Raw genomic sequence first — 26474 nt, forward strand, 5'->3', positions numbered from 1 at the left:
ACACTTAGACAAGTATTTCTGTATGCTACTTTATTTTTTTAAGAAATTCCAAAGTGAGATATTTTGGGGCAATCAAGTGTTATTTTTTTTTGGAGAAAAGATTATTTCTGATTTATATTTCCTCTCTTATACCATTTATCCTCTTACATTTGATGTAATGTATTATTCTACCAGGAGATGAACTAGTGTGGGCCACTGTGTGTTGACCAATTAAACTCTGAAGAATTTCCTAGAAGAGTCTAATGTTTAAATATGTATACATCAGGAAGTTTAGGTAAATAGTCTGTACGAAGTAATCCATTTATTCAGTCCATTTTACTAAATACCTACTCTCTCAGCCATTTTGGTCATTTTGATACACCCAGAGTTCGTTTTCTTAGAATTAATATCTTCTTGGAAACAGTTTTTTTTTTTTTCTGCAAAGAAATACTAGAAGAAATTCAGCTGGATTCAGGGTTGAAAATCATGTTTAAAAGACATGCTGAATTAGCTAAGATTGCTAATATTTTGAGGACAAAGAATTTAAAGACAGTTTTATAGATTCAGTTAAGAAGAGTTATTAACAAATAGGACTGAATTCAGGAGGAGTAAAATAGGTATGTTTAAGAAGGGTATACTAGACAGTCATGAAAGAAAAATCTTAATATTGAATATTCTGTATTATATGAATTTTAATATAGGCTATTATGGATAGTCTGATTAAGATTCTAACCAAGTAAGGGGGTACCATTGCTATAACTATTGTTTTCTTTCAAAAATTATTCCATGTGTTCAGGCCACTAGTAGATCTGTTTTGGCTTTTAAGTTTTAGGGAGGAATGTTGAGAAATTAAAAATGGTTTAAAGATGAGGAAGAATGATGCAAGGTTTTGGAATGATTGTTCCTGATGAAGAGTAGCTGAGACATGACTAAATAAATATTCAGTAATTGTGATCAGATGTGCTGGACCTGTGACGGAAGAGAAACAGGACCTGTCTCAGCTTTCTAGCCAACCATGCTCTGCAGAATACATATCCTTGGTGCCTTTCCCTGTGCATGGCTAGTTTCTGTAGGAGGAGGAACTGTAACAATGACTTAAAAGCAAAAGCACTGCAATTCTTGAGACCCCCATTCTTGTGCTATAGCTAGGAGTAGATGAAAAGAGCACGAATATCTGCAGGAATGTTAGAGGGGAATTAAAAAAAAACCCATTTTGTCAGCTAAAGAGGTCAAGCCATTTTCATTTGATGTGTTTTTACCTTTTAGAACAGTTCCCTGAGAGAAAATGGAGCAAGATTTTACTATTGTTAAGTTCTCCAATTCTAGATTTTGGAGACAATGACCTTGGTAGAGGTCACAGATATTAACTGTGATAAAAATGCCATACCTTTTAATCTGGTGACCTGGTCAGTAGATAGCATTGCCTGTAGAAACTCACAAATGTGTTCAATGAAATTCTGGATCCCACTTATGTTGAACTTTGACTTTTGCAGACTGACTCATAGTCTAGAAGTGAATCCCTTCTCTCTGTGCTCTTCTGGTACAGGAAAGACAAGGTAGCAAAATCTGGACAGAAATAACCATGTTACAATCTTGCTTTCTTTTTCTCTAAGAGCTACATTTCTTTCTTTCCGACTTGTAGGAAAGACTACATTCCTATTGAAAATGGGGGGATCCCTGGGTGGCGCAGCGGTTTGGCGCCTGCCTTTGGCCCAGGGCGCGATCCTGGAGACCCGGGATCGAATCCCACATCGGGCTCCCGGTGCATGGAGCCTGCTTCTCCCTCTGCCTGTGTCTCTGACTCTCTCTCTCTCTCTCTCTCTCTGTGACTATCATGAATAAATAAAATCTTAAAAAAAAAAAAAATAAAAATAAAAAAAAAGAAAATGGAAGAAAGTTTACTTCTTAGAAAGGGTAAAATGATGGATGATGACGTATAAAAGGAAAGATTTGAGTTAAGCAAAAGGCAATCTGGATATGAAATCTGGATGGATTCTATTCTCTCAGTGGTCCCTTTAATTATATGGAAACAAAATTCCCTCTCCCCTCTTTCTTTCAAATTGATAGCTTATTTAGAGACAGTGTTAAAAAAAATAAAAAGAGGTTTATAGATTGGAAGAGAGGTCAATTTGAGTCAAAACTTACATCATAGTTAAAAGTCTCCAGGGCAGTTAGTTGACAGAAACCAGCTAGGATCATTTGGCAAGAGTTACATACCAGTTCATAATGGAATGAAGAGACATTCATGAGCTTTTGGACGTACCCCAAGACCACTGAATTGGTAGCTTATTTTGGAATTTTTTAAAGAAATAATTACTCCAGTTATTATTAAGTGCTTTCTGATAGCTCATGGCATGTTATTCATTATTGTTTTCATATGACACCTTATCAAAATAGTTAGGTAATCAACTTTTTGAAGCAACTTTTCATTGAAATGTCAATTTTTTAAAAAACATTAAGTGCAATCTTGCCTGTATGAAATGACTATCATATTCTAAGTTCATATCCCTATATAAAATATTAATGGTACACACTGAAATTTAAGTTAGGACCATGAGTTTGGTTTATAAGTATAGGAAAAATAAATTGTTCTGATTTTCTGCCATGGACCCTTTTGGTTATTATGAAGACAATTGAAAGTGCTTGCCATTGCTTTGGAAAATTGTATAGACTACTCTATGGGGTTGTCTCTTTTTGCATGTATTTGTCTCACGTCTACTTTTCTTTCGCTTTCAGTGCTAAAAGTATGTTTTTCACAAGGAGCATTTTTTTTTTCAAAAATAATTTCCATTATTAATGAGATACATTTTGAGGTCCCCAACAATAAGAGGCAGTTTGGGCATTGCCACTTAATAGTGCTGCTACCTACTAGCTTTTGGGGGGAAACAAGGAGATGAAAAGGTAAAATATTACAATAAAATGTGTAAAGTACTATAAAGGTAATACAGAGGATGGAAGAGGTGGCATGACATCATGAATAGAAGGAATGGCACCACTGTGAGCTATGGATAGGGAATGGGGATATGTAGTAAAGACGTGGAAGAGCTAATCTGGGTAATGGATCAGAACCTGCATTAAATATAAAAGGATGGCTAAATTGGCCCTATGGCATCATCAATTTGGCTTATTTACAGACTTTCAATATAAGTTGGTACAAAAAGAGGGTTGGACTAGATGCCCTTATACTATCTCATCAAAGAGGTACGGCAGCCCTGAAGATTTTCTTCAGATTGAGTGTTGTGCAATTCCATAGAGTAAATCCTAGTTTCAAGAACTGTGGAAGTTGGGGAAGTGGAGGCAGAGTTGCTATTCTTGGGCAGTATGGTGTGATGTAAAGAGCAGGTCTGTGTTCTAACCCTAGAGATAAGCTAGATTTCTTGGGTGATCACTTTTGGTCTTGATTCTTTTTTTCTTAATTGCCAAAATAAGGACATTGAAGGATCATCTCATAGGCTCACTCATTCATCCACCATATATTTATTGAACACCCACTAATTGCTTAGAACTTTCCTTGAAATCTTTAGATACAGTCAAGTGAAATAAGGCTCAGCTCCCATAGCAGCAACTAGAATCATTTATTCTTCAGAGCTGGGTTGGATAGACAAGCTAGGAAAAAGTTAGTTGCAGGAAGGCATGCCTTATGAACATTTACATTCTTAAACCAGAGCAGGTTGTGGATGGCCAGAGACCAAGATTGTAATAGCTTCTGCTGACTTCTTACTATATTCTGGGCACAGCACTAAGTACTGTATTTAATACTTGCAATAATCTGTTGAGATTGATATATTTTTTTATTTTATAGATTAGGAAAATGAGACACGGTAAGAAAATACGTAAGGCCACACAGCTCATAAAGGTGCTTTAAACTCAGGTTTGTTTGACTTTGAAGTGCATCCAAGTCTGGATGTACCTCTTGGGGCCCTTCTCCAGATCTAAGGAATCAAAGTTTCAGGAAGTATAACAGAGATGTGTTTATTTTTAAATAGTCTTTCAAGTGATTTAATTGTGCAGTCAGAATAGGCACATTTTCTGTAAAGAGTTACACAAAATGGCAGGGAAACCTACTGGTGGGATAAAGGATAAACAATTGAAAGAGTAAGGACGTATTATGGTTTGGAAAGTGCACTAGGCAAGATGTCTGGATTCATATCTCTGTTCTGGGGAGTGATGGATGTGTTTTAGGAAATGTCAGATAGGGCAGCCCGAGTGGCTCAGTGGTTTAGCACCGCCTTCAGCCCAGGGCCTGATCCTGGAGATCCGGGATCAAGTCCCATATCAGGCTCCCTGCATGGAGCCTGCTTCTCCCTCTGCCTGTCTCTGCCTCTCTCTCTCTCTCTCTCTCTCTCTCTCTCTCTCTCCCTGTGTCTCTCATGAATGAATAAATCAGTAAAAATCTTAAAAAAAAAAAAAAAAAGGAAATGTCAGCCTGGAGGCGGGCCGGGGTTCTAGTCCGTGGTGTTACCCTTACAAAGCAGCAGTGTGAGTAGTAGCAAAAAAAAAAAAAAAAAAAAACCAAAAAACAAAACAACAACAACAAAAAAGTTGAACTGGATGATGTGTAAAACCCCCTGGAAGAGCTACAATTCAGTGATTATAAAGCATGTAAGAGGGCGCCTGGGTGGCTCGGAGGTTGAGAGTCTGCCTTTGGCTCAGGTTGTGATCCCAGGGTCCTGGGATCAAGTCCTGCATTGGGCACCCCACGGGGAGTCTGCTTCTCCCTCTGTCTGTGTCTCTGTCTCTCTTTCTGTCTCTCATGAATAAATAAATAAAATCTTAAAAAGACGTGTAAGAATTAGGTCTTGTGTAGACTTCTTTTGGTTTGATTAAAAAGAATAAAACTGACCTTAATGAGTATAAATTTACATAATTTTAGACCAACACAAAATACCAAGTCAGAATATAAAATAATTTTCTATAAACCTCTATGGTAATTTGAATTTTTTTCCTGGAAGTAGTTGACTAACTGTCGATTCACTAGGAAGTAGCTACAAAAAAATGACCAGTTATTAAAACTTACTATTAGTACTTCTCTGGGTTTTTCAGATCCCTTTGAACAATAGCGTTGCATAAATATTTACATGTAGAATGTCATATTTCCTCAAAATCATTGAGAAAATTCCCATTTAAGAGCAAAATATTCATTTGAAAGTTAATTTATGGGAAAAGGTAGTTTGCAAGTCAACTATTTCAATAGGATTTTGTTGCATTTTAATAACATTGTCAAAAACTGGTGAAGATGTGGACAACACGAATGTAAACTTTTAAGCTAAAGCAAAATTGAGAAGGAAAAATGTCAGAATATATGATTTATACCCAACATGATAGAATAGGCCCAAGCCAATTCATTCTTGCATTTATGTACCTGCTCTCTCTCACTTTCATTGTCTTTTTTCCACTGTAGGATAGGGGTCATTTCTTGGTAGCAGCTCATGTGAGAAAATCTCTGTTGTAAACTTAAGATAAGCCATGATGTAGCATAGTTGTCCTGTGAAATAGCACAGTCTTAGAATTAGTAGAGATCATGGACTTTGTGAGGGAGATGATGCTCTTTAGTACTGCCTGCTACTGTTCATCCATTTTGAAGATGCACTGAATTCTGGTGAATTGGGAAGAGTCACAGAGATGAGAGGGAGCCTTAAAATTACAAGAATTTCAGGGGTGGGGCACCTGGGTGGCTCTGGGTTGAGCATCTGCCTTCAGCTTAGGTCATGAGCCCTGGGATCCAACCCCACGCTGAGCTTCCTGCTCAGCAGGGAGTCTGCTTCTCTCTCTCTCTGCCCTTCCCCACTGCTCTCTCTCTCTGTCTCAAATCAAGAAATAAAATCTTAAAGAAAAAAGAATTTCAGAGGCAACTGATTGTGTGTAGCATGAAGAAAACATAATTGGACTAGGAAATCCTTCCTCTTTTATCTTCAGTTTAGGAATATTATTATCTAGAACTGCCTGGTGGGTGGAAGTTACAAAGACACAGACTTTATGCAAGTATAAGAAAGCAAAATAGAAGTTTTTGACAATAGAACAGGCTGTTAACTCTGGAAAAAATCAACAGAAGATGGATCACCTTTGGTTAGGGCAGTCATAGAAGGGGTTAGACTGTGGGTGGATGGTGGGATGTGGAATAGACCATTTTAGTTCTCCAATCTTAGAGGTACATATTTTAGTAAATTATTTAGCTAAACAAATTTACTGATTTACAGTATTTCATCAAAACTGGATCCTTTATGTACGACTCAGTCCTAATTGCCATAAAATGCAATCCTTGTCTCAAACAACATTTTTGTGATGATTAACTACACAAAGTAATGTAGTGGTCCAAGTTACTTTCTTCCAATTTGTTCTCCATACTTGATTCAGAGTAATCATTAGCAAATACTAACTCTTTATACCACCTTCTTGCTTAAAACACATTTGTTCTGTGCTGATTTTAGGATGAAGACATGCATTCTTAATGTGACCTACACAATCTACCATATCTTCCCCTTTTCTCAGTTTTATTTTGTAATCACTCTCCATTTCCAATCCCACCACACTGACCTACTATTAAATTATTGTATATACACCGTACTCCCATTTGCTGCCATCATTCCTCATGCTGTTTTTTTTCATGTGGTGGTGTGGTGTGGATGTCTTTTTCATTTTTTTGAATGACTTGTACTCTCACCCTGACAATCTCAGTTCACTTTTCACTTAAGCTGGGAAGCCTTCCTGACCTTCTCATTTAGCTCTCATTTCCTGTTACACATGCTCATTCTCTGTATTTCTCACATTGATCATTGTTAGAATTTACATTTGATTATATAGTTATTTGATTAGTATCTGTTTCCCCTACTAGAATATAAATATCCTAAGGAATAGGCATTCTCTGTTTCTAGTTCAAAATTGAACTCCCGCCATCTTGGGATATGTGCATATCACAATAAATAGGTATTGAATGAATAATGTACGTGGAGCACTTACTGTAGAAATGCAGAATAGAAAATTCAGAGAAGGGATGTGATACAGTGACCCCAAGCAATAAATTAATTTTATATTGTGTTTGCATATTTTAGACTGATTTTATTTTTCTCAAAAGTTCTAAAAACTAGGATTCTTGTATCATAACATATATTAATTTTATAGATAAGACCATTTCTACTTCTTAATTTTACAGACAAGGACAGTTAACTAGCTCAAGATGAATAGTTATTAAATAGCAGATTTAAGATAGGAAACCAGGTGCTTGAGATTTTAGGAAAATAACCATGCCCTTGGTATACCCAGGTGTTACATTCTTTTATAACTTGCTTCAAATGGCATGTGTCTTATGATTTTCTTTAGGATTGCATTTGTTCAGTCTGCTCTAATAAAATACTATAGACCAGGTGTCTTAGAGAACATTTATTTCAGTCTGGAGGCTGGGAGGTCTAAGATCAATGTGCCAGCAGATTTGGTGTCTGATGAGAGCCCTTGAGAGCCCTTTTCCTGGTTTGCAGAGGGCCCCTTTTTTGCTGTGTCCTGACATGAAGTCTATGGAGAGCTGTGGTCTCTTCCTCCTCTTACAAGAGCACTAATCCCACAATGGGAACCCTATCCTCCTGATCTTATCTGAACCTAATTACCTCCCCAAAGCTCCCAAATACTATGATATTAGACCCCTCCCTCCCCTCCCTCCCCTCCCTCCTTCCCTTCCTCCCTTCCTTCCTTTTCTTTCTTTCTTCTTCTTTTTTTTTATATTAGATTTCATTATATGAATTTTGGGGGAACAGATATCCAGTCCATAAAAAGGAGTAGGCTATGTTTTATTTGTACATACTCATCTAAAATATACAGTTTTAAAATTACATGTGGAATTCTCAGTTAATTGCGTTCTAGAGACCTTGACAGGTATTATTTGAAACGTGAACGTAACACTGCCATCTAGTGACAAAAAACTTGATTGAAGTTAGAAAAGTAGAGTAGCGGTTAAGTTCTCTAGGAAAGGAAACAGGAGTCATTCACACAGAATGGGCCTGGCCACATAACTTGGGGTGGTCATTTCTTTTTAGTGAACATTTGAGGTAGCTGATTCTTACAGTGGTCATGTATTGATAGGGACTAAAGAAAACAAATGCTCTTGGCTGTAGGATATCACCCACATGGTAAGTAGATCATATCCAGTGATTGTGCCCCTTGACTGGGACCTGTCTCCATGTTCCTCACTCTCTCCATTGCTTAGGAACCAGGGAGTTTTGTACTCTGATAACCCAATAAAAAGAAGTTTTCATCTCAGTTTAAAGAACAAAGTATATTCAGGAACAAACATACAGAAGGAAATGAGTCCTTGGTAAAATTTCCAGATAGATTTTACAGCATTGTTAAGGAAGAAGTAGAATGCCAAGATAAACTCCATCTATCCTAAGGGGACACTTAAAGCCACTTTGAGTTAAATTACTATGTGATTTAATGTAAGCACAACAATAAAACACTTCCAGACACGCAATAAATGGCTAGAAAATGAAGAATCTAAGAATTTTCTTTAAATCACTACACTACAAAGGAAACTTGGATCATTTATTTGTATCTCTGAAGTCCTATGCGCAAATGATAGATTTTAGCTGATAAATTTTAAATGAATTATTGTCCTGGTACATTAAAATTGCAGATAAAATTATCATCTAAAAGCCCTCGAGCTAAAATTTTATCATGTGCAGATGCCAGATCAAAGAGATAACAATTATTCTATTTCTCTGGAGGCCTAAATAACAAAACCCCATGACTATGAAATGATAATAACTTTGTTGAGTGAGGTGAGATATTTAAGATTTTTTAAAGATAGTCTAGAGGGAATTATTTCTATTTGTCTACTTACTGCTATATTTATTGCAATATATCCCTAAGGTGTTCTAACTCATGGTGTAGAAATGGCCTAACTGGAAATATTAATTACTTTGTATATAAGTCAATGGAAATTATTGCTTTCCTGACATGACTTATTATCCTGTCTCCCCTTCAGGAACAATATTTTATGTGCTGACAGCAAACATTTTGTAATAGAGTTGCTATTTTGCCAACCATTAAGTTGAAAATCACAGGAGCATGAATAATTTTAAGATAAGAAAAGCATCTGACTTACACATATTTGTTAGTCAATATCTTTAAAATAAAGTACTTTTATGTTTATTTTAGGACAAGAGTATATATATATATATATATATAGCCCCATCTCTTGTTTTCACATGATACACTATATGAGGAATGTAGATAGTACTAGACAATAGCAGATGACAACTTAGCAGGAGTTTGATTTAAAATTAGTTGCCAGAAAGTATGACCTCAACACCAAAGGTACTGATTCTTTGAAAATAATTTTTTTTGCATAACGTGGTGATGATTGTCTTTGTATGGGGCACAGCTGATCTGGACCCCTCCTAATTTTGGGTCACAGAAGGACTCTAGAGGTGTAGTGCTTGAGGTAAAACCTGAAAGATGGTAGAAGCAGTAAGGTGAAGAGCTGAAAGGTGGGCAGACAGTGGGTTGGAAGGGGGTTGTAGGATCAGAATGTTCTAGAGAGAACACAAATGAAAAAACTTTGTTTGAAATTTTTGGTACCTTATCGTGAAAAAAGGGTTCAACTGCACCCGGGTGGAGGTGCATAATATACCAAGGCTCTGGAGGGATCTTCATAGTACAGTGGGTGCAGAACAAGAAATTGACTTCACCCCAGAAAAATGTATTCAGGTGTTTATAACACTAGTAGAAATGAGGGGAGACTAAGTTTTATGGAGGTGCAGAGCAGAAAGAGACCAGTTTCTTTTCGGGGGTTTTTGGTGAGAGGAAAGTAGACGGTTGTTCAAGATTCTTGAAGGAGTTGGCATTTTGCCATGATCCTTAAAGGAGAAGCAGGGTGAGGTCTGTGGCAAGTTTATAGTCTGCTTTTGCCTTGACTGTGTTTTGACTCTTGCCTTATTTGTTCAGCTAGGATTATGTCTAAGCAGAGCCTCCGCATCTGTTCTTAATCTCAACTGCAGCCTTATCCTTTTACCCATGTGCCGGACACTCCTGGCTTACCTTCGAGGATCCCAGAAGGTAAGAACAAAGAACCCAAGTCACAGATTCCAAGATAAAAATCAAGTCTAACAGTGGCAAGTTAGTACTACTTAGTTTTCATGGTCTGACCTTCTACCAGACTGAATTCTATCATCTGCTGCCATCTACCAGATGATAGTAAAGACCACGTCACCTGTCAAGATGATCAGTGAGCTATTCTGCAGTGCTAGATAAAGGATAATAGAAATGGTTATTAATAGTGACATCGGGCACTTTGCTAAACATTCTGCGGGTGTAACTGAATCCTCACAGTGATTCTGTAGATCTTACAGATGAAGGCCCTGAGGCACAGAAGTTAAGTAACTTGACCAGCATCATGAGACTAGTGAAATGGCAGAGCTAAGATCAGTCCTAGTCCTGAGATTTTTCCACTATACTACTACGCCTCATTGAGATTCTGTGTTTTCATTTAGTTAAGTCCAGGTGAGCAAACTGGAAGCTAGAGACCCGTGGACTTTGAACAATATATAGGGTGGCTGCTGGTAAGGGTTGTGATTTACTTCTTTTCCAAACACATACATGTTTTAAGCTACATAAGAGTCTTGGAGGAGATGTCTTGATTAAGATGTGATGTTGTGTGACACGTTGTAAAATGAAGGTTGTAAGAAAACACAAAAGCACTTTGGAAATTAAAACTCAACTGAAATTGTGTTTTGTCTTTGGTTATCCTGCTGTGCATGTGTGTATGTGTGTTTCTTTTCTTTGTTGAAATAGTAAGGTGCTGCTGGATCAATACTGATATTTTAAAAGAAGTTGTTAATATGAGGTCACTTTAATGTTCTGTGAGGTTCATATGAGCAGATTTGCTGCAGTGAAACTTCTCAACCTTTTCACATAATTATATTTAGAAGCTCTTTACTTTTAATGCAGTAATTTGTGGAAATAACTCTTTCTCTAGGTTGCCTACCATTGTAAAATGCTAGGTTTTGATGCCTATGGCTAGATATTGGCTTGGTGTGAAGAAAGAGAAGATAAACGGCAGGAAATGAAAAGTGCCCACCTAAGTCGCAGTATTTAAATAAGTCTTAAAAAAACGGTCCCCTGATGTGAAACATAGGTATTCTAAGATGCTTGACATTTTATTTTTTTATAAGATCAAGAAGGCATTTAAAACCTTAGATGGAATTGCTTCATTTAAGAAATCTTCTTATTTTTTTACTACAAAGGGAAATCATATATATTGTACAGCTCAGAACATATGTAAAATATGAAATATTTAAAGTAATCAGTGAAATTTTCTCCTAATATTACTGTGCTATAACAGCCATGGATTACAGTTTGGGGTAAGTGCCTTCAGATTTGCATAGAATGCCATTAATTTTAAACATTATAGGATTATATAGTATAGTTTATATGTTCTAACTCTTTTACCTAGGCATATATCTGATGCGTCTTTCTATGTCAATAATAAACCTTCTCAAATTCTCTGTAATGGTTTGGGTGTTCCACTGACTAGATATATATCATAATTCATCTCACCAACTATAATTTCTAGGCCTCTGCCATATTTTTAAAACTTTGATACCATAAACAGTGCTATAGTGAAAAACTTTATACATATATCTTATTTGCTGCATCATTTTCACCATACTGGATTTTATTTAGGTTCCAAGCAGGAGAACCAGAAGATTGTTGGATAAAAGCAGAACATTCCACATAACCTGTGGTGTCACTATCTGTATTTTTTCAGGTGAGAAAACCAAAAGATAATAAAATATTATGTTAGAAGAACACATTTTATGAATAGTATTTTTGTTTTTCTGTAAGTTATTTACTATCACCAACTTGTGATTTTCTCATTACATACCTTAATTTTCTCCATGTGTTGAAAGAGAATTGCCTATTGGCGCTACAAAAAATAAGTGTGTCTTACACATTATATATGTACTTTTCACATTATAATATATGAGAGTTGGCCCTCAAGTTGTTAATAATTATTTCCTAAAAGTAAATAGTTTCATTTAGAAAGACTAAAAGAAATAGGATAAAAGTTTTGAAGGTTTAAAAGTACAGATATGATAGTTTAAATGCATATGTCAGAATGCAAAATGTCCATTCATAGAATGTGATTCCATTTAAAATTATATTTGATAAATGTTTCTTTGATATTAATACTTGGTATTAAATGTCAAATGTTGTGGAAATTTATCCTGTTCACTTCCAAGTTAAAATATCAAGTGATAATCTTTTGCTTTTTAAAAGTCTTTTTAAAGTAAATTTTTATCCTGAACATTTATGTGGTATTTTTCAAATTTTAGAACAGAAAGTGATAAACGTATTAATTAAGTACATGGACTTTGGAGATGGAGTTATGCTGGATCTATCTCCAACTGCCCTTCTACTTTATGTTACATAAGCTCTCTGGTTTTTGATTTGTTACATAAGCTCTCTGGTTTTTGATTTGTTGTTGTTTCTTTTATAAGATGGATTGACAGTAGCACCTGCCTCATGATTTTAAGACTAAAATGAGACCTGAGTGGTCACTCAGGTGAAGTTTTTAGGACAGAATTAGTTATTGTGATTTATGATCTCAGGGGTTAATTATCTCAGTGGCATAGCACCTAACATTGTCCCGCTGGACAGAGCTGTTTTGACACCAGGGACAATTGATCTGGATAGGTATGCATGGCTGTTTTGAATCAGACATGTTTTGATGCAGCTGCCTTCAAGAGGCCATTCAGCTTTTGACTTTTACAAAGTTGCCAAGTACTGTTGAAACAGGCATCTGCACTGTTTTATCCCTGGACATCTTATTCATGGTTCCCACCTCTGGAGGCAAGAGATGGGGAGAGGCTCAGGGGTGGGATTAGGACTCCATACAACTCAAGAGGCTGGGGATGGAGTAAAAGTCCAGGATGAGATGAGGATTAAGGGTGTAGCAAGGGTCAGGGCTGGGTTAGAACACAGGGAGTGAAAGATCAGAAAAGCAGGAGGGTCAGGGAATGTTGACACATTTATAACTCGATTTGTTCTAAACTGTAGCTGTGTTCAAATATTCTGGTTCAATTGGAGAACAACCAAAAGACTGAGATCCCGTAGTCTTGCCATGAATGAACACGTATTCCAGACGGTTTGCATTCTGTCTCTCACTAATTGCCTGACCTCAACTGGGTTGCCCTTTCTGGCTTTCGTTTTCTTACCTGTGAAATAGGGATGCTTCTACCCACCTCATTGTTCTGTTGTGAGAATTAAATGAGAACATCTATCCAAAATGCCTGGTCTGGCTTTCTCCCTGCTGCCTAAAATTAGAAGCCCCGATTTCTTTTGACCTAAAAGGTCTTTTAAAGGAGGTGAATAAAGGGAGCAGATATCCCTTAAGAGTATCTCATATAACTGTTATCTAGGGCTTTTTTTTTTTTTTTCAGGAGAATTCAGAAAGAAAAGCCACAAAGCATGCTGTTAACGCATCAACCTTTAATTTAAAATGAAAGGATTTTTTTTAACTTACACATTTCAGACTTGATAAAGCTAAAGGACACAGCCAATTTTGCTTAAATAATGTCTTATGCCTGTGCCAGAGTGGAGTCTCACCTGGACAGCTTCTTGACAATTTCCCTGGAACTCTGTCCTTGCTTGTTAACTCATTTCTAACTTCCTGTCCACTTTTTAATGAGACCTTTGTCCTTCCTCTCATTTGATTCTGGCAAGAGCTTTAAAAATCCTTTAACTTTTAAGTTAGTTGGCATTCTATTTGTTTTCATGAGTCCTTCAGAACTCTTGGTATATCTCCATCTCTTGTGCTAGGTTGGAGAGAACCATAGTTTTCCAGTTTCTACACACATTTTCTGTTGAATAGCCACACACCATCTATTGTTATAGGCTGTAGTGGTCACTCACCAGTTTCAGGTTACTTGTCTTAGTAAGTCTCCTACTTCCATCATTTTACAGAGAACTAACCTGAGGGGTTGGTAGGCAAACAGTGTGACCAAGAAAACCTGATTTCCTTTTATTTTTTTTAAAGATTTTATTTATTTATTCATGAGAGACACACAGAGAGGCAGAGACATAGGAAGAGGGATGAGAAGCAAGCTACCTGTAGAGAGCCTGATGCGGGACTCAATTCCTGGACATCACACCCTGAGCCAAAGGCAGATGCTCAACCGCTGAGCCACCCAGGCGTCCCAAGAAAACCTGATTTCCAATTAGTTACTTGTCGTTCCTTCCAGTACATTATGATGGACTGTTAATTTGAACCTCGTTTTACCTACAAGAAGAGACTGGGAAGAGAAGGCATTTCATCAACGCACAAGTTTGTTTGCGTTTTCCTTGTCCAGCCTCCTCGATATAATTCTTCTTCTCCCTAGCCGTGCCAAGATGAATTTGTCTTTAACTGTCTAATAATTTCCTAACACTTCCATCTTTTGTGTGGGCTCTGAATCGGTTGAGCTCTCTGTTTCCCTGTGCCACTGTAGGTAGATTATTAAATGGTAATCATTGTTTTCCTGGGTTTTTATCCCAATGAAACAATTACCAGCACTTTTGCCATGGGGTTTAGGATGTTATGATTTGAAGTTTTGGATTGTGAGAAATCTTAACTGGCTAGAAGCCATAAAGTGGGCCTGTATTTTAGGTTGAGTGTCAGGGAAGTATACAAGATGTACAGCAGACTTGGAGCTAGAGGTTGGTGAAAAATGTAGAATAATTCAAATATCCAGGAGCTGCTTAAATAAATAAATACATGCCCATATTATCCATACATTGACACTTGATGTTTCCTAACTCTGACTTGCAGTTGTTGTTTTATTCTAGCTTTTGAAAATTCCATTTTGTTACGTGATTTCTTTTTTGTTTGTTTGTTTAAGATTTTATTTATTTATTCACGAGAGACTGAAAGAGAGGCAGAGACATAGGCAGAGGGAGAAGCGGGCTTTCCATGGGGAGTCCGATGTGGGGCTTGATCCCAGGACCCCAGGATCATGACCTGAGCGAAAGGCAGATGCTCAACCACTGAACTACCCAGCTGTCCGTCGTTTTGTGATTTCTTTTTTTTCTAATTTAATTTTTTTTTCGTTTTGTGATTTCTAATGCTCAACTATACCTATAATGATTTTTGTGTGTGTGTCTTTATAATTTCCCTTCTCGCTTTAATATTTTATCACTCACCTAGCTGTCAAATTTTACCCTGTGTTTACTTAGGAAGAGGAAAGAAGTCCTCTTTGTGGAACATATATTAAAATCCCCCTGACTTGTGCCTCATGTGCTTCCGTAGGTGTGCACGTGGCAGCCCATCTGGTGAATGCCCTCAACTTCTCCGTGAACTACAATGAGGATTTCACTGAACTGAATGCAGCAAGATACCGAGATGAGGTGGGTGGTCTCTGTCTTCTCGGTTGCCTTTCACTTCTCTTGAGCTGACTAATGAAGGTCTGTGAATTTCACGGAAAATTTGCACCTTGCTGCTCCTTTTGAGTGCTTTTAAAATGCAGTTGTCAAGTTGAGTTTTGTTCCTTTTCAATAGAAAATATAGGTAATTACTATTTCACAGTGTCTCCTGCTGAAAATGGGAGTTCGACAGTGTCTACTTTTTATATTCTGCAGTGTTCAGAGGGCTGCCACTCAGGCCTGCCTTCTGCCTCCCAGCAGCGTCATCTGCTTCTCCTCCAGGGGACACTGCCGAGAGTGCCTTTACAGGGCACACATTTTTTAATAACTGAGATACTGCGCTTGGGGGAAAAAGGGCGGAAGGGCAGCTTGACTATTTGAAGATCCTGAATAACCTGTTTATTTGACTTAAAAAATATTATTGAGTTTTAGTGGTACTCTGTTTTGTTTTAATCTTTGAAACAGGTGACCTTGAGCTGAGTTCTGTTCCCGGGAATATCTGACTTAGGGCTGCTTTTCTCCATGGGAAGACACCCATGAAATGAAATTGTATGTGCGGGGTGCCGGGCCAGAGCCGAATGCCCTGGTTAGCTATGGTTCTGTACTTCATCCTGTCCTCAGTCTGCCTTTGCTTCCCGCCAACACTGCATCAAAATCAAACCGCTGGCTGTGGAATTGGGTCACCCCACCCTGCTCTGCTAAATCTGGTGTGACTTTGTAAGGTTATCCCCCATCTTCCCAGGCTCCGACCTCTCATCCACCTATCACCCAAGTTACCGAGATTAATACTGCTGTGATTATGTGCTGCTTCATCTCCTTCCCAGAAGAAAACGAAGGGAAGACTAACAACAAACCAAGAAACAAGTCACAAAACCAAAATGGCAAGCAGCCTTTGAGAAGTTCTTTGACTAGACACGAGTTTTCTTAAAAATGCCAATATGATTTAACTGATCTAGGTTGGGATTAGGCATTGATACCTTTTTTAAAAGTTCACTTGCTAATTGGGGTGAGTACCCAGCATTAAGAACCACTGACAAAGCCAGCTCCTTCACGAGCCACTGGAAGCTCTTCAAATGTAATGATTCCAGAACTGGAGATGTCTCCTTTTCTCTTTCCCATGACCTACCACCATTCCTCTATTCCTTTCTGCCCACAGCACATGGGCTTCTTTGTTTCCTACCTCTGCCATCGACTTTCCTTCTTTGCTTCTCTCTCTTGCTTATGTAAAAATCTAAGGTATTTACTAGCTATAATGGTTCTATCATTTTAATGGCATATACTTATGCTTCACAGTCTAGTAATTTTAGTCACTTTAGGTTTTTTAGTTATTAAGTTTCTTTCATTTTTATGAAGGGTATGTGCCCCCCCCCAAATATTTTAAAACAGATAAAGTTTAAAAGTGAAATCTCCTCCAAAAGTAGCCACAGTTAACAACTTTCTGTTCTCTTATATTTTGAGTGACATTTTATGAGACCTATTCCTCAGCAATTTTCTTGTTTCCATAATTACATGTACTATTGCTTGCTGTATCTGATAGTGTAGATCTATCATTCTCTTCATATTAATGTGTGATAGTTTATTTTTAGCCTTTTCCTTATTCATAGATGTTTAAGTTGTTTTTGAGTTTCTGTTACAATCCACACTCCAATAAATTGTTTCTTTTTTAAATATGCTTTGGCTAGGCAGATTCCTAGAAGTAGTATCTGGTTTCAAAGGAATGTACATTTTTAGTTTTGTTGGACATTGCCAAATTGGCTTCTAAAAAGGCTTCATTGGTTGACACATTTCTACCAAGTTTGTCAGAATGCTTATATCTACGTTAATTGTTTTTGTTTTTCTTTAATTTTTGCCGATCTGACCGATGAAAAATGGTAACTCATTGTTTTAATTTCTATTTCCCCTTGCTTTTTTCCTTCCTTCCTTCTTTTTTTTCCTCCCTCTTTTCTTTATTTTAGTTAATATTTTTGAATCCTTGGTAGTCACCAGAGAGTACGTTAGATGAGGATAAAAATGCATACACACACACACACACACACACACATACACACTGCATGCAAAAACAGATACAATCTTCTGTGAGTTGTCTTTGAGAAAGGTGGGTTTGTGCCATATGTTCTATTGTCCTTTGCTTTGTGCTCTCTCTAGGTCTTCTGCAGATTTCTAGTGACCCACCCTGCAGCTGCTGAGTGGCACATTCTTGATAGCCTAGCTGAATCTGCCTCATCCTGTCATGTGTGAAACTATCTCTTACTCTCACATTCCATCCTCATTCCCTGGCGGTGATAATTTCTTGCATCTTCCGAGTTCTCACAGCTAAATGTTCATATTTCTGGTATTACCACTTTGTTCAGTTGGCCTTGTATTTTCAGGAGTTGTTTATATAGAAGGTTGCTCTAGGTTACTGTTGAGCTGTGTTCCTAATGTCAGAGGTAGAAGTCATCTGGCCCCAATGGGAAGAGAAAATATTCATGGGCAAGTGGCCTTTATTCAAGGCTTCTCAATTTTTTTCATATGAATGGCTTCCCTCTTTGTATATAGAGTGGCCTGACTCCAGATTCAATGGAGGCCTAGGAAAGAATTTCAAAAATTGTGCAATATTAAGCACCATTAGGATGAAAAACAAATCCACAAATCTACTGGGGATTGATCTCAGTTTTCCAGAAGATAGAAAGGGAGTTGCCTAAAGTCCATTGCGCCATGAAAGATGTAGTTTAAAGGACAGATTACACTAACAATATTAATTTTTATAATTCTGAGTTATAAGAACCTGTCCTCTTTGAGTATCATCACTCATAGTATTTGAAACATTGTAAGTATTCAATTAGTATTCTTTGCACTGAATTTACAGTGACAACCCTCCCTACATATTTTATCACTTTTGATTCTCACTGTCTTGACATGTTGTAGGTGCAGTATGGCAATTATGGTGGACAAAGTAATTATTAATATTTCCACATTATAGTCAAAGATATTGAATCTCAAAATAGTCAAAAGGTGGGCTTTGGGCCACTATTAAAAGCTTTATAATTAGCCATTAAGATGAAAGTCTACATTTTATGACTCTTTATCCAGGGCTCTTCCTTTTTCAGAAGGACAGTCTCTCCATGTTGGATGTTTTTTAAAGATTTTATTTATTTATTTGAAAGAGTGTGCATACATGAATAGGGAGAAGGGCAGAAGGGAGAAGGAGAAGCAGACTCCCTGCTGAGTATGGAACCCAAATGCAGGACTCAACATGGGGCTCAGTCCTAGGACCCTGAGATCTGAGTCAAAGTCAACTGCTTAACTGACTGAGTCACCTATGTGCCCCTCTAATGGGCTGGATTTTGTGCTTGTTAGAATCTCCTCTAGTGTCATGAAAACGTGAAACTTGATTGAATTTCTCATTTCCACTGGGAGACTAGTATCTTAAATGTCTAATGGATCACATACCCAGCAGACTCCTTGTAAAATTTTGCATTATCAATGTTTTATTTTTCAGTCCACTTTTTTTCCCTTTTTCTCAGGATCCTAGAAAACTTCTCTTCACAACGGGTAAGTTGTTATTGATTGCTCTTTCTGAAGATTCAGGGAAATCTTTGAGAATAAGCATAATTGAATTACATAGCAATTAAATGTATGTTAAAATAAAACATGAAAACTTTGTGATCAGAACAAATGTTACCAAACATAAATTGCATTGAAAACAGAGGGGCAAGGCAAATGGTGAGGTTCGAATGAATGAAGAGTAAAAGTTAAGTAAATGCATTTGCCTTTCATATGTTCTTCCAATGACAATGATGTGATGCCATATGGTTGTTGAGGACATGCTTTGTGCCACTGGTTGTGGCAAGTAGTATTAGAAATAATACACAGAATAGACTCCTACCCTCAAGGTGTTAGAAAGAAACACCAAGCACTCTGATTATTGATGCAGTTTTTAAAACTCAGTAATTTAGTAGAATATTTGATGATCTTAAAGCCTACATAAAAAGAGGGGAATAGTCATTTAAATCGGTTATTTTTCTTGAAGTGTATTTCCTTTTTCATCTGTAATTTACTTTTTCTTCTCTAGCATATTGTCTATGAAATCTCAGTCTAGACTATTTATTCGTTAAACCACATTTAAACATCTCAAAATTTTACCCTGATGTTAGTATAATTCTTACTAAAATTCTTCTCTTTCTCAGCCTTACATTAATAAGGATGAAAGAACAGAACTGCATTTGGGGCATTTTTAGCACATTATTTCAGAGATAAGGACAATTTGGTAGTTGAGATGGTGTGTGTCTTGGCTATCATAAACACCCTGTTAAGGATCAAGATTGCATGTAAGACTGAGGCATGGCTTTGTCAAATACATTGTTTTTTTTTTTTTTTTTTCAATCAGTTTTAGGAAAATAGCTATAATTCTGGTGTTTTCCCCTTCCCTGACAACAGTATATTTAGATTTATAAAACATGTTTTTTTTTTTTTTTTTCTGTTTATATATGTATGATGTTTGCCACTTACAAAGTATTTCACAGTTTTCTCTTTAGGAGCACAATTTTAGTTTTGCTTATAACTTTGCTCATTGAAAGCATGTTTTTTATTTAAGCCTTAAGAATTGGATGAGAAATAGAAAGAAAAAAACAGAAAAACAAAACCTTATATATGAATCATTGTATGTTTTGGTTCATAAGAATTATTTTTACAGAAATAATCAAGAACTTTGTTATAATACTATTTTTCACAGCAGCAAATATAGGTGAAACATTGGGATATTTAAAGTGTTTGAAAAAATTTAGTTTCCAAACATATAACATGATTTCTTGTATGATGAATAGAGTACATTAAGGAGCTTAGCATAATGAATACTTGTATAGAAGCAGGTGATCTCTTCATGTAGCATGAAACCCCATCATCCTGTGTTACTTCCCAGAAGTTCCCATGAGTGGTATTGGACTAACTAGAGATAATACTTCAAAACACAGATTTCCTGGCTCCATCCTAGAGAGTCTCTGTGGTGTGACCCAACAGTACATGTTATTAACCTTACCATGTATCTAAGGAGCTTCCATTTCACTCTTGCTGGACATCTCATCATACTCTTGTAATTACCTTCTCACAACATCCTAACTTTTGTCTACTCTCTTACTCTATTCTTTCTTTTTTTTAACCCTGTCTACATCTGCTCATCTTTGAGTCTCAGCTGACATGCCCCCATCATCCACAAATTCCTTCCTGATTCCAATAGGCAGAGCTGGTCTCCTTTTTAGTGTAGGTTCCTAAAGATGCATAGTTAAAGTACTATATTGTAGAATAATTTTTTTCCTTACATATATAATCTTTTCCACTGGAAGGTGAGCTGCTTCACTGTGAGGCAGGGCTTTCCTTAGGGCAGTCAGGATCCTCAAGTAAATGTTTTTTTTTTGGGGGGGGGATTTCTGTCAATACAGACAACAGGAATCACCCCAAATCAGCATGTCAACATTATTTTAGTGTCCCAATCTACATTATTTTATGAAAGAAATTCTGTGCTGGCCAGAGGAGCCATCCACTTCCCACATTGTTAGCTTGGAATATATTCTGGGACCCCTAAGTATGAGTCTAGGGCTTATAGGGCATCTGATTGACCCTACTGACTAGTAGATGAGGGAACAAAGCAGAATCAGAGGATGGCAGTGGGATAAGAGAGAATTTTCTACAAAAGACTTAATCTAGCTTTGTATTACTAATATGTCTATGACAAACTATTTCATGCTATCTTTGAACTTTGTTAGATACAGTGCCTAGGAAAAATCATGTTTCTGATGGAGGAATGCATGTGTGTTTTTAGATGTTCTAGTGATAATGACTATTTTTTATTGGTTAATATATTTCTTGGATTTTAGTTTGTTTAATATTACACAGAGTCTTCTCTCTCCTTGTCCTTAAATATTTTTCAATGTAGTCCACAACTGAGAAATTAAGATTGTTTTGTAGAAACTAAAGCCTTGGCAATTCAAGTAACATAAAATATAGTAGTTAGATCTCTCAATAAGAAATGTTAAAAACAGTCCAATTAAGAATTTATGTTTGAAAAACGTAAAAAAAAAAGAATTTATAAAATAAAACAAGTTTGAAAGATTTAATTATTCAAATATGCATTTCCAAATGTTTACTACATTATTTCCAAATTTGGTAGTACCTTGTATGATGACAATAAAATGCACAGTATCCAATTTCAATTAGGAAAAACACTCATAAACAAATAGAACTGTGTTTCCAGTTATGTTTGAGAAAACAGGATAATGAGTACAAGATGGTATATTTCTGACCACATCTGGGTATGGACAAAAATGACCTCTCAGTTTCATCTAGAAATGGAAGTACAGTGCAATCATTCACTTTAAAGGCAACTAATTAACAAATCTAATATGCATAGATAAAAAGTAATAAGACTAAACATACAAGCATGTCTTTTCCTAAGAAAACAATTATAGTTTTTGCTTCATAATTTGAAGGATTCAGAATTCACAGGGTACTTCACTTTGGCAAGTAACTTTGCCTCGGAAGCTTTGATTAACTCAGTTACTTTCAACCTGTGCTTCCAGACTCCTGGAATGCATGTAGTAATAGAAGCTAATATGTTGGATCTTAACTTAGCTGTCATTGGAAGCTAGGTTAGGGCGCCCTTTTATGTACCTGGAAAACACTTAGCTCTCTTTGAGTACTTAATGTTTCACTTGTCTGCTTATCCTATTTCCTACATTGAACTGAGATTTCTTTTAGAGCAGGATTCTTTTTTTTTTTTTTTCTCAATTAAGAGCATACTGCAGATGCCCAGAAAATACTCACTGAAGATAAAAGCCAATTGTTTAACTCTGCTGCTTGATACATAGCTATCCTTTACAGCATCCAGATGATCAGTTTAATTCCAGTGACAGAAAATCAGAGCTTCTTAAGGTACTCCTTTTTTTTTTTCTGGACTGTTATAATTGTAATATTTTTTTTGTTGTTAGAGATTATTTATTCGAGAGAAAGAGAGAGAGTATGAGCAGAGGAAAGAGTAGAGAGAGAGGGAGAGAAGCAGACTCCCTGCTGAGCATAGACCCCCCATTGTGGGGCTCGATCTCATGACCCTTAGACCATGGCTTGAGCCGAAATCAAGAGTTGGACACTTAACCGACTGAGTCACCCGCCGCCCCTAATTTTTTCTTTTTATTGCTAATTATAAGTAACTTTTTCTTCATTGATCTTGTCTATTACTTTATAAACTACAAATTGATCTTTTTATACTTCCAGGAGCAAGAAAGGAAACATGAATCCTTTAGATGAAAAAGATAACTTCTTAAATCTGAAAGAATATTAAAAAGCATTGATTTGATTCTCCCAAATTTACAAATGAGATCCAGTGAGATTGGGGTTTGGCCCAAGGGACAGTACCTGGACCATTATCCCATAATGTGCATCCTATTGGCCAAGCTGTCTACCTCATCTTCAAGTGACTGATGTCAGCTCTTTTCCTATCCACCTCCTAAAATCATTCCAATACATTTTCTGTGTTCTGCTCTAAAAGGAATTCTCTAGTTAAATGTTTGAGGAAAGATCTGTTCAAATTTAAACTGGTTTCTTGATAATAGTACTTCCCAGACCTAATATACTAATGTGTCCTGTGACTCTTCAAGGAATAGTTATTATACTTTTGAGTAATAGAAATTAATATCTCAAGGAATTAATGTTCAAGTAATATACTTCGGGAATTATGCCTGTACACTAAACATACTCAGTTTTTTCAGGTGTCCTGATGAAGTGATTTATAGACATTTCATAACTAATCTTGGCATATTTAGAACCACATGGGAAACCTTGTGTGCAGGCACAGTAGACCTTAATGAAGCCCCAAGAAAATTATCGAAGAGGACTTTCCAGCCACACATTTCACATGATGGAGCCATCTGGGATTCTATCATTTATTTATTCATCTGGTCAAATAACCTTTTTTTTTTTCAATTACTTGAAGTGAGAGAGAAAGACCTTTTTTTTTTTCTTCAAATGTATTGTTACAATTGAAGTACGCTAAATTTTACGTATGTAAATTATGCTATTCTATTGGTTTTGACATATGTATATACTTGTAAAGCCAAGACCAAAATCAAGATGACAAATATATCTATCATTCCAAGAAGTTTTATGTCCTTTTATAATGCATCCTGCTCTTTACTCCTCTTAGCAGCTAATCTGCTGTCACTGGAGAATGGTTTGGATATTCTAGAATACTATATAAAAGGAATCACAGAGTTTATATCCTTGGGAATTTTTGAGGAGGAGAATGTCTGGCTTTTTTCATTCAGTCAAATAATTTGTGATTCATGTATGTCATTGCTTTTAGTTCATTTTTTTATTTTATTTTTATTTTATTTTATTTTATTTTAAATTTTTATTTATTTATGATAGTCACAGAGAGAGAGAGAGAGAGAGAGAGAGAGAGAGAGAGGCAGAGACACAGGCAGAGTGAGAAGCAGGCTCCATGCACCGGGAGCCCGACGTGGGACTCGATCCTGGGTCTCTAGGATTGCGCCCTGGGCCAAAGGCAGGCGCTAAACCGCTGCACCACCCAGGGATCCCTCATTTTTTTTTTAAACTGCTGATTAATTTTCCAGGTACAGATAATACCACAATTGTTTATCCATTCATTTGATTTTTTTTTTAATTTGAGAAAGAGGAAGAGTGCATGCACAAGGAGAGAGAGAGGGAGAAACAGACTCCCCACTGAGCAGGGAGCCTGATGCAGGGCTCAATCCCAGGATCATGGGATCCCATGGGATCGTGGCCTGAGCCAAAGGTAGACGCTTAACCCACTGAGCCACCCAGGAGCCCCTTCATTCATTTGTTGATGGAGATATGAGTTGTCTACAGGCCTTGACTGTTAAAAATAAAGTGGCTATGAATACTTTTTGAACAAACCTTTATGTAGATATATGTTTATGTTTCTTTGGGGGAAAATTTGCAGTGGAAAGGCCAGGTTGTTTTATAGGCATGTTATTCTTTGTAAATAGCATTTTTTTCTGTATAGTAGTTATTAGCCCTTTAGTGTGAACCGGTATAGTCATCATGTTCTTCTCTTACCCCTAACAAGTTAGTACTCACCTGGGGCAATGGGAAAGATGAGGGCAACGGAGTGCCCTGGGAAAGAAGCATAGAGAAGAGATGATTTGGATTAAGCACACCAGGAAAGGCAAGTCTTGTCAGGCTTCCAAATCTATACATTGGGGAAACTGAGGAGGAAAGATTATCCAGGTATTAAGTATCCAAAGACTAACTCCTTAATTTCTCATGTGGCCCTTTACAAGTAGAAACTTGTTTCCACTCATCCAGTGATTCTAAGCTGTTGGGATCCTAATGATGCACACTTGTGTTGCTCTTCTGTTGTACCCAGCTTGTCTGTTTCTGCTAGTGGCTTATAGTCCATGATGGCCCTTCTGTCTTCTAGGTAGTTATTTGTCAAGGAGAGAAGTTGGGGGATGTCTATACTTTTGAAGATACAATTGTTTCAGTAGCTCTCCAGAAAGACTTATGATGGAATCTCTCCACTGGGGCATTTGACACTTACTGTTGCTTGTATGATTATAAGAATAAATAATGGTAACTTATAGACAAGATATTTTATTTGGTAGGAATAAGATAATAAGAAATGATACTATTGTGATTTTAGTTCTTTTTGATAAATCAACTATTCATTTTGGATATGCTATCTGGGCTTACTTTGGATATTTAGCCATTTATAATGTCAGTATTAAGTTTGAAAACCAACACATTTGGACATTTTTTTCTCTGTTAAAAATGATGATTATGTCATATCAGAAGCACTGATTTTCCATACAGCATATTTTCCACACTAAGGAAATATGCCAGCAAATTTTCTTAAAACATCAGCACTATAATTTTTTTCCTGAAGTCTACTATTTTGTTCTATACTTGAAGTGGTGATTTTTAGAAAGCTTTAAGGTTTTGTTTATTTTTCCTTTAAAATTACTCTAGATAGTGAAGTGCAAAAGAAATTAATTGCATTGAAATTGAAGCAGTTACTAGTTCCATAAAAGAGGGTTTGAGAGAGAAAGGGAGTTTTAGTACTGTGGTAGAAAAAAACAAAACAGTAAAAGGTGTTCCATGTCAACCCTGTTGTATATTTTTTCCTCCTTTAACACAACTTTTGATGTATAATTAAGATTTAATAAATTTCATGTATTTAATACATACTATCAATAAATTTTGACCCTTGCATATATCCAATGGAACCATCATCTCTATCAATATAATGAACATATCTTAATGCTCACTCTTTAAAATTGCTCTGTACCTTTGGAAGTCTTCCCCTCCTACCTCTCTCTGCTTCTCCATTAAATATATGTTTAATTTCTGTCCATTGTTTTCATTACTGACATTTGATATAGTATGTACATTTGGTATAGCATGTCCCCATAGAAGTATGTACACATTCACCATTCTGAGTGGAATACTTGAAAATATTAAGGTGGACTCTTCTGTTAAGGGTAGAAACACTGGTTTGTCTTAAGTACCTTGAAACCATGCTAATTTTAAAAAGGCTTTTTTTGAGAGGGAGCATATAAGGAGATATGTGATTTGAATTGGGCTTCCCACAGAGCAGCATAGTACTTTGGATTTTAAGGTAATAATTTTTTGTACTTTTTTTCTCAGTATGGCTTAAGTTAAAATGTACTTATATACATTTTTTTAATAGTTCCTGGCCTGACGGGGGTCGGCATGGTGTTGGTGCTCTTTCTGATGATTACAGCTTCTACATATGCAATACGGTGAGTGTCAGAGTCATTATTTTAATGTTTTCTGGCCAGAGGATTTAGATTTTCCTTAGATTATCTTCACTTTCATATGTAGTAAAAGTCTTGGTTAACTGGAATGATTAGCCAGTGCAATCAAGATTCTGGTTAATGGACTATTTTGGATAATTAAGAGTGAAGTAGAGACATTTCTATATATCATTTCCTGTTTTTGAAAAAAATCTGCTTGTTTTTGTAATATATTCTGTGTTGATAAGAAGACATGGAGACTTTTTGATGACTAGGGAAATTTTAGTTCCTTAGAGTCATCCATCTGAAGGACAGTATATCTCTATGAGACATGAGAAT

At 36.5% G+C, this 26474-nt stretch overlaps 1 protein-coding gene across 6 annotated transcripts in view; it reads left to right on the top strand.

The window, feature by feature from the left end:
- Positions 1 to 26474, top strand: part of NOX4 (NADPH oxidase 4) — a 179319-nt gene that overhangs the window by 28641 nt on the left and 124204 nt on the right. For 4 of the 6 annotated variants that reach the window (XM_049099071.1, XM_035703753.2, XM_035703754.2 and 1 more), the window contains 5 exons: positions 9913 to 10023; positions 11650 to 11734; positions 15254 to 15351; positions 18873 to 18900; positions 26069 to 26141. In XM_049099071.1, the coding sequence (XP_048955028.1) occupies positions 9982 to 10023; positions 11650 to 11734; positions 15254 to 15351; positions 18873 to 18900; positions 26069 to 26141 (326 nt within the window). In that variant the 5' untranslated portion in view covers positions 9913 to 9981. The remainder of the gene's footprint in view (positions 1 to 9912; positions 10024 to 11649; positions 11735 to 15253; positions 15352 to 18872; positions 18901 to 26068; positions 26142 to 26474) is intronic. The other 2 variants (XM_035703757.2, XM_035703756.2) reach the window with 2 other exon arrangements.

The sequence above is a fragment of the Canis lupus genome, chromosome 21, assembly GCF_003254725.2.
Source record: "Canis lupus dingo isolate Sandy chromosome 21, ASM325472v2, whole genome shotgun sequence".
NCBI lineage: Eukaryota > Metazoa > Chordata > Mammalia > Carnivora > Canidae > Canis > Canis lupus.